We start from the raw sequence: 13782 nt of genomic DNA, 5'->3' as shown, positions 1-13782 counted from the left end.
CATGGATCAAACGTCATGCAGATCTGCAGCACAGCTCTTTTAGTATTCCTTTCAAGCCAATGTAGTCCACTAAACAAAGCCTTTGCAACTTTAAAAGGCTGAAGTCTCGACATCAATAAATGGGTTGGCAAACTTTGGATCCCGGCCTGTCAGGGTAAGCTGCTGGTGGGACTTTGTTTACTTGGAGAGTCTGCAGGTTCGCTGTTCCCAGCCAATGGAAGCCGCGGGAAGTGGAGACTGGGAACGGCGAACCGCGGCAAAGGGAGCTGAGGGGCTCCGTGCCTGCAGACGCTCCAGGTAAACAAAATGACAATGTATTAGATATTCAATTCAATGATTCCATAGAGTTTAAAATAATCAAATTTTGGTGTAGACCCGTTTATACGCCGACCCCTGCTCTTTCATGCATCACTTTTTTACCAAAAATATTCGGCTTATGAATGAGTATATACAGTACTCAAGCAACTTTTTATTGCAGCTTACAATGCCTAGGAATAAATTTTCAGGACACTGAACTCAGGGACATTCTTTCTTTTAACATTAGTTTGCTGCAAAATTAGCCTGCTTATGGTAACAAGTTTTCCTGCAGATGTTGAGCTAAAAAGTTAGTGTATTCAATAGTCTTCTGAGAGTTGAATGCTGAATATGGAAGAGCAGTAAAATTTCCCTTTTAATATGGTTTACAAAACAGGTCATAAACGAGGTATATATTGATTTCCCCCCAAGTTTATGCCTTCATTGCTGAGGCTTCTCTTCTCTCCAAGGACACATCTACACACACGGTGCTGCAGCTGTACCGATGCAGCATGTCTGGTGAAGATGGTCTATGCCGATGGAAGAGAGCTCTCCTATTGGCATAATAAAACTAACGCCGCAAACCGACGCTATGTCAGCAGGAGATGCTCTCCCACTGACACAGCACTATGCATACGAGCGCTTACGTTGGTTTAACTTATGTCACTCAGGGAGGTTGTTTATTCACAACCCTTAGGGACATAACTTATGCGGACATAAACTGTAGTGTAGACATAGCCCCAGATACCAATCCACAATTACTAAGTGTTCCCCCCACACCACCTACTTTATATTCACATGATGTGATCATGTCACCATCTCTGAATTCCACTACCAGCTCACCCTGTCCTACTGAAAACAAAAATCTATTTATCTTCAGCTTCAAGTTCCTGCAGCATTCCATTCTGGTCTACGTGTATAATTTTAGCTTGTGTTCTTCCCCACAACTTAGGGTCATATTTACAAATCACCTCCACCCTCTCCTATTTCACCACTTGTTTAACAATTACTTCCTGCTATGCACAAAATGCCTTCCTTATCCTGGTATACCAAGCAACCACACTCTCACCACTGCCTTTATGTTGTCTTGTAGTATACAAACTAAGACAAAATTCATAGTTTTTGCTATAATTTCTGTAATTTGTTAACATGGCTATCATTAAATGTAAATGACTGATTAGTGAACCAGTTAAATTAGGAATCTTGTAGCAGTGCAGATAGAATGGCAGACTAATTATATTTCTATTCTATATCCTTAGTCCGCTGTATTTCAGCCCTATTTTACTCCTAGGGGAATTCTGTGCCACTGTGCAATGAAGAATTTTGCAGAAATTAACATTCACACAATTTCCTTTCCCTCACAGAAATGGGCTGCAGTGCTGCTAGCCACTAGGGGGCACTGGACTTGGCAGAGCCCAGCTTGCCCATAGAAGACACTACTGGGGGAAGGGAGAGGGAGCTAGAGGGTTCCTGGTAGCTGTAGTTCCCAGCATACCCCAAGGGAAGGAGAGGGCGGTACATAGAAAACTCTGTGCAAGCCTGGGACAGAAATAGCCTGATGCTCACCCTCCTGATCCCTGGGCTCTGGGGAGGGGAAAGGGGTGTCTGAGCAAGGGGGGGGGAGGAGAGGGAGGGACACCACACAACTGGGATGGAAGGGGGGCAGAAAAACAATCTGGGTTATCATATGGGTTTATGGAATGCTTGCGTAAGTCGGAGAGCATCACTTGTCAGCATGACTGATTCCCAAATAGAGATTATAGCTTGACCTCAGAACCGGATGAAGAGGTTCAACTGGGGTAACTGAACAATAACCCTGGGTTCTTTTCTTCTTTCCTAACATTTAGTTGTATATCCAGATTTCTACACCACGCCTATGTCTGCCAAAAAAGGTGTCACAATTTGTTGCAGAATGGTGAAAAATTGTGCGAATAAAGTCAAAGACTAGAGAGATGAATCAGAATGTTTAGTTTTCAGAAACCTGCATTCCTTTCTCTCTAGTTTAGCAACAATCCAGAATGTTAGCATATTCAGATTAGTTTGGTCAAAATCCTATAACAAGATAGATGGCAAAAAAGAATTATTATACATGTTGGTAAAAGTGCATCTGTATCTAAGGGCAGGTACAAGAAAGTTAAGCCTGACTAGTTCATAGGCTGAGAACTCCATTTGTGTTCTACATATGGAATTGCAAGCTTTTTATTTTGAACAGCATATGACTAAGGAATAAGTATTTGCTTATGAAGTGAATCTTATTATGTTCTGTGTTCCATGATTTTTATTTTTGAGTTTTCATCACCTCCCTGATCGGGGTTGGGGGGGTGGAAGTGTTTTTCTTGAACTGGATAAAAGCTGTAGGAGATTAGTGTCCCTTATCTGTCAAGGAACCAGGAAACATCTGGAGCTTCTTCTCAAGCCTCACCTTAAACATTCCTAGTTTGTCAACCTCAATACAAGAGGTGGAGGCACAAGCAAGGTCCTGGGACAACACTGGTGGGAATCCCAGCTTCTGGGAATACTGGATTTCTCATTCACTTTGACTCCGTTAGGGAATTATAAATGGGGAAATGTATGCTTCCGGGAAGACAACATTAAATACCTTTATGTTAACACATCACTGCTTACCAAAACTGAGTTTGCAGAGGCTAATGTCAATTAGAACAATGTTTTCACTTTCAAGGTGAATCATTTAAACTCATTGCTCTGACTAATAAAACCCACTCTCAAGACCCAAAGTAGTAGTGTTTCAGAGCAAGAGCTTATTAAAACGAATTTAATATCCTTTTTCCAAAATGTGAAACTAAGGTTTTAGTTCTAACTGCAATCTTTACTCACATTTCTCTCCTAGAAAAAATATTAAGTGCTACTTCAGACGGGATAACTAGAAGAGCTGTTAAAATGAAAGCTCCTAGTATCTAGCTGTAAAAAGTATTGACCAGGATAGAGAAGGAAGATAAGAGCTCAAAACAGCAAAAGGAAGAGTGGGGAGGGAAAGGGACAGAACAGCAGATGTGCAAACAAGAAAATATATGCTTATTAACAGAACCACTTAAACCTCTGGAAGAGCTAATTCAAAGACTGAAAAGTGAAAGGAGGAACAGGAACATGACAATAAAATATTAAAAATGTTACCTCTGTGTACTGTCCCATTTCCATAAATACCATGGCTTACTCAATTACTTCAATCCCTGAACGCTTGCTTCCCCATTCACAATTCACAACATAGATGTTAAGATGTGACCTGCACTTACAAAGAATTACAGTTTAATTTAAAAAACTGATATTATAAAATCACTTAGAATGAACAGTACATATCTTTCTGGATCAGACTTCCTTTTATCTCAGGTATGTCACTCATTTCCCCTGCCTGCACCTCAGTTTCTCACTAACCCTAAGGCAGATGAGATAGGTGTAGCATCATTCATACTATAATACCACCATCTACCTCTTATATAGCGCTTGACAAAGCCCTGAATATCAAAACTGTCCCTAGAAAAATTGGGACATCTGGACACCCTAATTTCAAAGCACTACACTATTTTTAATGCATCGGTCTTCACGAAGACAGACTGTATTGTATTAGTTACTAGTTCAGTAGCGCAATTGCTTATGAGATATCTTGGCAGCAAGAACAAAACAGGTTTGGCATTTCTTAAATTAATTCAGAAAATAAATCAGAGCTGATGGCACACAGAAAGTGTGTATTAACACAGCAAGTGTTAGCTATCCAAATTTAACAGGGTTGAAGCTGTTCATCTTTTAAGATGCTTCCTTTTTTCCAGAAGTTACTTCCACTTCAAAATGTAGCTTTATCATTAAGCTTACATGTTTTACTAATTTATTCCTATAGATATTTTCCTCACTGTGAATTGACTAAGAAATCCCCTTCTCATGCAACTGACGTTCAGAAGAGTTGGACTAGACTAGTCCTCTACAGTATAATAGAGAACAAAAATAAGGCTTATAATTTTTGTATAGATTTCTAGCATACAGGATTCAGGCTCGATAAACACTTTTTTACGCTGACCTGCATTCAACTGATAACATGTTATTTTCATCTTTTTTACACTCAGGCTCCAATAGACTCAATTTTTAAACAAATTAGGTATTTCTTATCAATAAAAATGTTTTAAATGCAGATTACTGAAGAAAATCAATGCAACAAGCTAACCAGGGTTCCAAATGGGTAGTCTATGTCCTACTATGAGATGTTCTCTAGTATACATTCCCTGCTGTTCCACATTAATGCTCTTCAATAAGAGTACAGTACTCCTTTAGAAGACAGTTAAAATGTTAAATTCCATATAAGAAACTCATTAACAATATCAGAGTGGCAAAGTAGAACTCTCAGGTTTTCAAAGTAATGAACTTTCTTTAAAAAAAAAAAAAAACTAACTTTGTACAGGCTAAAATCTACAAGTGGCTCAAGTGCCACTGCAAATTTCTGTGGTTCTACAATCACTACCCTGTTTTTAAAGTAATTTCTCCCGTTGCTGCTGAAAGACCCACACAATCAAGAGAAACTAACTACACACAGTTCAGACACAAAATGAGGAAGAAAAACAGCACTCCTGTCAATTTAGAGACTAAAAACTGTCTATCATAACAGTCTCATGAACCCATTCCATTGTGAGTAGAATTCATCTTGATATTGGATTTAGCACTATTTTCTTAGCTTTAAATAGAAGTTGCTCCCGAATCACAACCTATAGGAGTCAGAAGAAAAAAAGAAAAAAAAAAAGTCTAAGTTCAGCTGAAGCTGAAGGAAACTCCAAAGCCACAAACATACCTATCCAAAAATCTGCAGAGGATCCAAACATAACTGACAAATTTTGACACACTAACTTTGTCATGAACTATAACAGGGATTCTCAGCCCAGGGTGAGGGAAGGTGTCAGTGTTTCAGGGACCACAACCATACTGCTCTAGGGCAGTGGTTTTCAAACTGTGGGTCACGACCCAGTACTGGTCAGCACTGCCAACCAGGCCGCTAAAAACCCCCATCAGCGGTGCTGCCGGGCTAAGGCAGGCTAGTTCCTGCCTGTTCCGACACTGGCCGCTTCCGGGGTGCAGCGCAACAGCAGGTCTGGCTCCTAGTCAGGGGGCCATGAGGCTTCACTTGCTGCCCCCATCCCGAGCAGCAGCTCTGCACTCCCATTGGCTAATTCCCTGCCAATGGGAGCTGGGGGGGCGGAGGGGTGGTGCCCGTGAGCAAGAGCCACATGGAGCTGCTTGTGCACCTCCTCCTAGGAGCTGGACCTGCTGCGAGCTGCTTCCGGGGCGCAGCGCGGTCCACAGTGCCAGGACAGGCGGGAAGCCTGCCTCTGTACCCCAGCTGCACCACTGACCGGGAACCACCAGAGGTAAGTCCATGCCCCAACCCCACAATCCAATCTCCTGCCCGAGCCCTGAGCCCCTTCAAACCTGGAACCCCCTCCTGCACCCATCATCCCTGGCCACCCCCATACCTGCACTCCAGCCCAGAGCCCCCTTCCACACTCTGAATTCCTCATTCCTGGCCGCACCCTGCGGCCCTCACCCCCACCCCTCATCCCCAGCTCCTTTGGGTCGCAGGCATCCACAATTTTCTTCAACTGGGTCACCGGGGAAGGGGGGGGGGGGGAGGGGGAGTTGAAGACCACTGCTCTACAGATTCTAAGATGGCCTATGTACAAATGTGCGTGGGGGGTTCAAACTATAGGAAAGGCGGGGGTGTGGGGTCATCACTGGACTATGACGACATCTATGAACTATTAGTAGTTTATTACTGGAATACCTAGATATCCTACCTAAAAGGAAGTAGCATGGCAACAAAGCAGCCTGTTTTTAGATTGACAAAATTATATAGTTATGAATGTTTCAAGATACTACGAACATGAGATTCCTCAGTGCTGCATTTTCATAATCATCAGAACACCATAACATCTGTTACTCAATTAGGAAAAAACAGAGTTTAAAGACCATTGTAATGACTTATTCACAATACAGAGTTAAAACAGGTTTCCTCTACGTAAAACAGAACTACAATTATGCAATTTAAAGGGGAAAAAGGTATTTCCAATTTTCAATATTAGTTCTCTCGTTCTTTCATTGGTGGTTATTTGGATTACCTGTTCCTTAGTTGGAGAGAGAACTAATATTGAAAAGAATTCACTAGTTTTACTACACCTATTTAATTCATTATTTTCAAAGCAACTAAGGTCAATAAGACCACAAAGATCTACTTACTGTTAAGACATTCTGGAGGAGAATTTATTTCACTATATTTTGCAGAGGATGAACAGAACAAAACAAAACGCTTGCAGCACAATTATGTTCAACAGATGTTGCCACAAAGATGATAGCTCTATGATGCATACGGTATGATTGCAGAATAAGACCCAGCAACTCATAAAACCCTCAGCTACTAGATGAACATGTAAACCTAGAGTGGTGTACAAACAGCTGTATGACCTACCACCACCCCCTCTGGGCTCCAATGAAGTCAGTGACTCTGATGAGAGCTTTACCTTCATTTTCCATCGAAACTGCAACTTGGGTTGTTAGTTACAAAGACTTTAGAAACAGCAGCACTGGAGCTGGCACAGAGGAGAAGGGGGAGCCGCCCCAGATCCCAGGCAGTTACACAGCTCCCATTGCCCCCACCTGCAGCAACATCTGCAAGAGAAACGGGCGCTAGCAAAAGTAAAAGCGGATCTCCGGGTCCCTTCGCTCGTTCACTCTTGTACACACTAACACACACACACACACACACACACACACACACACACACACACACGGGGTGAGCTGGCTGGCAGGCAGCTGCCACGGGAGGATTAGTTACCCAGCAGCCACACCAAACAGGGAGATCAGTAACGAAGCCAGCACAGAAACCGCCCCAGCAAAGAGCGCAGGACGCGTTTCCTACACCAGGCTCCGGCAGCTCCAAGCCCCCAAATCATCCTGCCGCCCCGTACCCAGCCACCGAGAACCGCTCCCCACGCCGGCGCGGCAGCTGGACGGGGGCTCTGACCCGGTGACCACCCTCGTTCCCTGCCCGCAGTGAGGGCCTCGGTCGCCACCATCCCCGGAGCTCCCCCGATACCCCCCGCCGCCCCCCCGCGCAGCTTCTTATTGCCCCGACCCCCTCCCACCACCGGCTTCTCCCCCGCTCCCCCTCCCCACCGCTCACCCGAGACGCCTCTGGCGCAGGCGGCGGTTCCTCCGCCGCCCGGCACTTCTCACTGCTCGGGCTCCGTGCGGCGGCACAGACGCATCCCCGCTCCCCGAGCGCTCGATCCACTTCCGCTACCCGTGGGGCCGGGAACGGAAGGGCCGGTTGTGAAGACGGAGTTGGAGGTGCGCATGCGCCTCGGAGCTGCTGCCGCCGCCGCCTTCTCCTGCTCCCCTAGGCGCGCGGCCCAAAGTCGGGAGCGAGCGCGCGCGTGCGCGCCTCTGCCACTCCCTGTCTCAGGAGCAGAGACTGCCTCCCCTCACGGGGCTGCTGGGCTCACCGACCCTTCCGCAGCCAACGGTTAGGGAGCCCCCGCGCGCACCGGGAATCCGTGTGCTGCACGCTCCAGCGCCCGCCCACCTGGAGCCCCCCAGCCTCAGTGACCCACTTCCCCGCAGCCCGCTTATAGCCCCCGCATCCCCTTTTGACCGTCTCCGCCCTCCCTGACCCGAGACCGACCCCCCCGCGGCTGCCCCCTAGCGGCCACAGATCCCCGCCCTACCAAGTAAGCGTTCCTGTCAATCGTGCCCCATAGCCCCTCCCCTACCATCGCACTGAGCATCTCCACGCTCCACTGCCCACCCCTCTCCCCACACCCCTCAGTGTCCCCAACCCAGCTGCTTGCACATCCCCAGCCACCGTGAGCCACCTCGCATCCCTGCCCGCACAGCCCCTGTGCCAGGTTCCACAGACACCCGTCCCTGAGTAACCCTCCCCCCCCCCCCCTTCTGCATGCTCTACCACCTCCCCTTGCCTTCTTAGTGCTCTTGCTAACCTCCTTCTACCTGAGGCCTTGGCTACACTGGCACTTCACAGCGCTGCACTTGCCGCACTCAGGGGTGTGAAAAAACACCCCCCTGAGCGCAGCTAGTGCAGCGCTGTAAAGCGCCAGTGTAATCAGTGCTCTCTCGCAGCGCTGCAAGCTATTCCCCTCGGAGAGGTGGAGTACTCGCAGCGCTGGCGGCGCGACTACACTCGCCGTGGCAGCGCTGTAAATCCACGAGTGTAGCCAAGGCCTGAGAAACCTGCCTTTCTCAGTAGCCTTCCCCTGGAGCCAGGGGCATCACAGCACCCCAAGACCAGGCCTGATTCCAACAGGCTGATTGGGCCTTAGCTCTCCTTGCTACTGTGTTTTGATATCAGAGATGCTGGTTCTTGAAGCTGGCATTAGAGCATTCATGTGACAGTAGATAAGGCAAGGGGGAGGGAGAGCTCAGTGGTTTGAACATTGGCCTGCTAAACCCAGGGTTATGAGTTCAAGCCTTGAAGGGGTCACATAGGGATCTAAGGCAAAATCAGTGGGACTTGATGACAGTCCCTATTCCAAACAGATTGTAATATATTCATATTTTGAGACCTATTGATTAAAAAGTACTACATAACATTATACAGAGAAGGTAAGCATCATTAGCCTTATTTTAGAGGCACAGATTAAGTGACCTTAGACAAGGTGTGTAATTTGGTGAGCATACCTTCTGCAAAAGGTTAATGTACCATGCACATGGGACTGCTTTTTAGAGACTAGCATCATATAAACCTTTTTCCTGTACCCTATTCATACACCTGACTGACACTGGTTATTTGGTCTTGAGTATATTTCATAACAATCCAAAGTGTAGTCAAGCAATTGACTATGCAATTTATCAACAAACCAATATTTTAATCCTAGCCCAGTGCCTCCACAAATCAATATCATTCCTCCCTGTGAGACTCAATCCCAACTAATTCTCCTCTGCTACTTTTATGATGTTCACTAAGACTGTCAGTCACACCTTTTATGAAGGCTAATATCACACACTGAACTGATGCTTTAGCATATCATATAGGCTAGCTAGCTTTCCTAGATTAATATGCTTCCAACCACCAGAAAGAGGAATATTTGAGTATATTAAAAAATAGAAAATATCTGCTTTCAGGGGAGGAGGAGAACAGGTAAGTTAGTTGTTCCAAAGAGATATAATGTATGATTTCAGGCTCTGCCCAAATAGTTGCCATGACAGATGGTGGTCCATGCTGTCTGAAAGTGAGCCTATAGAGTTTAGGGATGCCACTGCAAAGTATCCCAAAAGACTACCATTGTAACAGTAGGTCACCAATATGTAGATTTTAGTGATTTATCTGTAAAATTGTGTCCCACTTAGTTCCAGTTGGAAAAGGTGCAAGAATAGCAACACAACTAAAGATATCCTGCCCATTCTTAGTCTTTTTGCATGTGTGCACCTCCATATTTATCTCTTCTCATTGCTATGATCAGCAGTAGTCAAGGAGCCACAATGAGCTAGACCGAAGAAGAACATGGAGCTAGCATAAATGGGAAAAACTAACTAGGATAATTCAATTTACCAAGTAAATTAATGCAGCAGCATAAGGACTCATTTAGTGGACAACCTGTCATTTAATTTGTGAAAGCTACTCCAATTGCTATTTTAAGTCACAGTATGCAAGTTTATAGCAATTAACATTTTTTCTTTAGCAAGGAAAGTCAGTGCAAGCCCTTTAGTTCTTGCTAATATTTACAGCCACATGCCACTTACACTTGATTTCCAATAGGACACTACAAAAAACAGTGTTTACATTTGTAAACCATAGGACTTCAGCGTTTGGGCCTAAACAACTTCAGTCTCTGACCTAAAGTATCTATTATTATTTGGTGATATCATCTGAATTAGAAGCATTCCTTAAAAGAAATTGTGACTAGTTCTGTTTCCAACATCCCTACTCCTATCTGCAGAGTTCTGCTTATTAAAAAAAATCCTATATAATACTAGTGTATCTCCATCCACTGCAGCAGTTTTTAGAAATGTTCTGATCCTAACATGAGCCTGATACAAAAACCAAAGTGTCAAGATAGCCTTATTAGTTTCAGGTTCCACTGGAAAGCTTTGGTTTTAGCAGGAGCTATTTGGCAAACAGGACATTGTTAGAATAGATTTTTAAAAGCCTGAAGATAAATACCAGAAATCAGAATTAAAAATGGAAGTTAGTTCTCTTCTAAAAATATTTTTAGATTTGTGGTCAGTGATATGCAACTACTACTCAGGAGTCTCACAATGTAATAGAATACTAGTCTGCAAATCAAAGGAATAACATTTTCTATTTTGTTTCAATTCCAACAGAATCATTAGAAGGAGAATGAAGGTGATTAACTTCTAATTGGAATATAAAAGGCAGAACCACAAGATATTCAAGCTCCACAACTAAGGCCTTGGCTACACTGGCAATTCACAGCGCTGCACTTGCTGCGCTCAGGAGTGTGAAAAAACACCCCCCCGAGCACAGCGAGTGCAGCACTGTAAAGCACCAGTGTAATCAGCGCCTGCAGTGCTGCACGCTCGCTCGCAGCGCTGCAAGCTATTCCCCTCGGAGAGGTGGAGTACTTGCAGCCAGGGCCGGCTCCAGGCACCAGCTTGGCAAGCTGGTGCTTGGGGCGGCCACTCCGGACAGGGGCGGCAGGTCCAGCTATTCGGCAGACGGTCCCTCACTCCCGCTAGGAGTGAAGGACCTTCTGCCGAATTGCCGCCGCAGATAGCGATCGCGGCTTTTTTTTGTGTGTGTGGCTGCTTGGGGCAGCCAAAACCCTGGAGCCGGCCCTGCTTGCAGCACTGCGAGAGAGCTCTCGCAGCGCTGGCGGCGTGACTACACTTACGCTTCACAGCGCTGCCGCGGCAGCGCTGTGAATCCGCGAGTGTAGCCAAGGCCTAAAACACTTGCAAAAAATACATAAACACCAATGGGTATTTGAAAAATCTTTGATCCGTAGAATCAGAACATTGATTGAAATAAAATTCTGGGGTAGTTTATATTGATATTGCATTTCAAAAAATTCCCATCTCACTTACATTTTGATTAATATATTCTGAAACACTTTCCCCTTTCCTTTTAGGTAAAAATCCAACCCCCACCCCCACACACACACCCCCACACACCCCCACACAGAAACATCCTTTTAAAGATGGATTTGTTTAAATATTATTGACATTGATAAGTTACTAAAATAAAGCTTGCCCAGGACTTTGTTTTACTCATAAGAAGTTAAAGTGTACAGATATTTTAAAATTCTGGAAAATTTCTGGTTATAAAAACTATTAATTCTATACTCTAAAACATCCCTGGATTTTTTAAATGGTCCATAACTAAGAGATGCCAAGAGAAGCCAAATTCTGAGACAATGGTATCCAATTTGGGGAAACGAAGGGAATGTCATTGGGTCCTCCCTCTTTTAAAAATGAATTTTAAAGGTTTACTTCTTTACTCTAAGTATGATAATTCAGCCTCCCCAAGCACCCTGTTCCCTCCTACTTCATAAACTGGCTTTTTCTGGAGGAAAATGTTCCCTCATAACAAGGTAATTTCTTTCTGGTGGAAGGAATTGAAGAAAGTGAAAATCCAGTTTCTTACCTCTCCCACATTGTAGAGGAGAGTAAAATCAAAGTGCTTATGCTACTACAGTTAGGCCTGGTCTACACTATAACTTTAATTCGGATTTAGCAGCGTTAAATCTAATCCTGCACCCGTCCACACAACGACGCCATTTAATTTGAAATAAAGGGCTCTTTAAATCGATTTCTGTACTCCACCCCGACGAGTAGAATAGCACCAAAATTGATTTTATCATTTCGAATTAGGGTTAGCGTGGCCGCAATTCGATGGTATTGGCCTCCAGGAGCTATCCCACAGTGCACCATTGTGACCGCTCTGGACAGCAATCTGAACTCAGATGCACTGGCCAGGTAGACAGGAAAAGCCCCGCGAACATTTGAATTTCATTTCCTGTTTGCCCAGCATGGAGAGCACAGGTGACCACAGATAGCTCATCAGCACAGGTAACCATGCAGGCCGATAATCGAAAAAGAGCACCAGCATGGACTGTACGGGAGGTACTGGATCTGATCGCTATATGGGGAGAGGATTAGTGCTAGCAGAACTTCGTTCTAAAAGACGAAATGCAAAAACTTTTGAAAAAAAAAATCTCCAAGGGCATGATGGAGAGAGGCCGCAATAGGGACTCAGATCAGTGCCACGTGAAAGTCAAGGAGCTCAGACAAGCCTATCAAAAAAACAAAGGAGGCAAATGGTCGCTCCGGGTCAGAGCCGCGGACATGCTGCTTCTACGACGAGCTGCATGCAGTTCTAGGGGGGGCCGCCACCACTACCCCACCTCTGACCATGGATTCTGAGGCGGGGATAATCTCATCAGCTACACCTGAGGATTCTGCGGACAGGGAAGAGGAGGAGGACGACGACGACGAGCTTGCAGAGAGCACCCAGCACTCCGTTCTCCCCAACGGGCAGGATCTTTTTCTCAGCCTGACTGAAGTACACTCCCAACCCAGTATCCAAGACCACGACCCCATGGAGGGGACCTCAGGTTTATATTTACCTTTTAAAATATAAAACTTGTTTTAAAAGCAAGGGTTTTTAATGATTACTTTGCCCTGAGGACTTGGGATGCATTCGCAGCCAGTACAGCTACTGGAAAAGTCTGTTAACGTGTCTGGGGATGGAGCGGAAATCCTCCAAGGACATCTCCATGAAGCTCTCCCGGAGGTACTCCAAAAGCCATGCCATAAGGTTTCTGGGCAGTGCAGCCTTATTCAGTTCTCCATGATAGGACACTCGACCGCGCCATGCTTGCAGCAAGTAATCTGGTATCACTGCATGACAAAGCCTGGCAGCATATGGTCCCGGTGTTTGCTGGCATTCAAGCAACATCCGTTCTTTATCTTGCTGCGTAATCCTCAGGAGAGTGATATCGCTCATGGTAACCTGGTTGAAATACAGGAATTTAATTAAGGGGACAGAGGTGGCAGTTCCTACTGGGCTGTTTGCCTGTGGCTGAAAAGAAATCCTTCCCTGCAGTTAGCCAAGCACGGAGGGTGGTGGGGGGGAGGAATTGGCCCAGAGCTTTTCGCGTTTGGCTAGCAGGGATCTTCCCTGATACCAGCCACGTGGTGGGGGGAAGGATAAAGCGATCATCCGGAGAATTGGATGGGTGTGGGGGGTGGTTAGTTTGTTTTCTGCTGCTGAATGTTAACAGGAAAACCGCAGCACTCAACGGGCTTTGCTTGGTATGTGGGAAAGGACGGCGCAGAAGCCGAAAGACAATGGCTTACCATGGCCGCATGCAAGCCGAATTCTGTTGCCCAGACCTGCGTCTGTGATCTCTAGCAGCAAAGCCACAGGCACTCAATATTAAGAGGCAAAATGCGACCTTGCACAGAAATCACATGCGCTATGTAATGTGAATAGTGTTGGTCACCGTATAAGCATTGTTC

General features: G+C 45.4%; 1 protein-coding gene across 9 annotated transcripts in view; it reads right to left on the bottom strand.

The window, feature by feature from the left end:
* ATP2C1 (ATPase secretory pathway Ca2+ transporting 1) overlaps positions 1-13782 on the bottom strand; it is a 126346-nt gene that overhangs the window by 82967 nt on the left and 29597 nt on the right. For 2 of the 9 annotated variants that reach the window (XM_008171425.4, XM_065583612.1), the window contains exons 1-2: positions 7466-7708; positions 6804-6951 (exon numbers count right to left, since the gene is read on the bottom strand). The exons of 3 other annotated variants lie outside the window; for them this stretch is intronic. In XM_008171425.4, coding sequence (XP_008169647.2) covers positions 6804-6809 — 6 coding nt within the window. In that variant the 5' untranslated portion in view covers positions 6810-6951; positions 7466-7708. Of the gene's footprint in view, positions 1-6803; positions 6952-7465; positions 7709-13782 lie in introns of those variants that run through there. 4 more of the 9 variants (XM_065583608.1, XM_065583609.1, XM_042841374.2 and 1 more) reach the window with 3 other exon arrangements.

This window comes from Chrysemys picta, chromosome 2 (genome assembly GCF_011386835.1).
Source record: "Chrysemys picta bellii isolate R12L10 chromosome 2, ASM1138683v2, whole genome shotgun sequence".
Lineage (NCBI taxonomy): Eukaryota > Metazoa > Chordata > Testudines > Emydidae > Chrysemys > Chrysemys picta.
The sequence above is the reverse complement of the archived record's forward strand: the minus strand, read 5'-3'. Positions and strand labels throughout refer to the sequence as shown.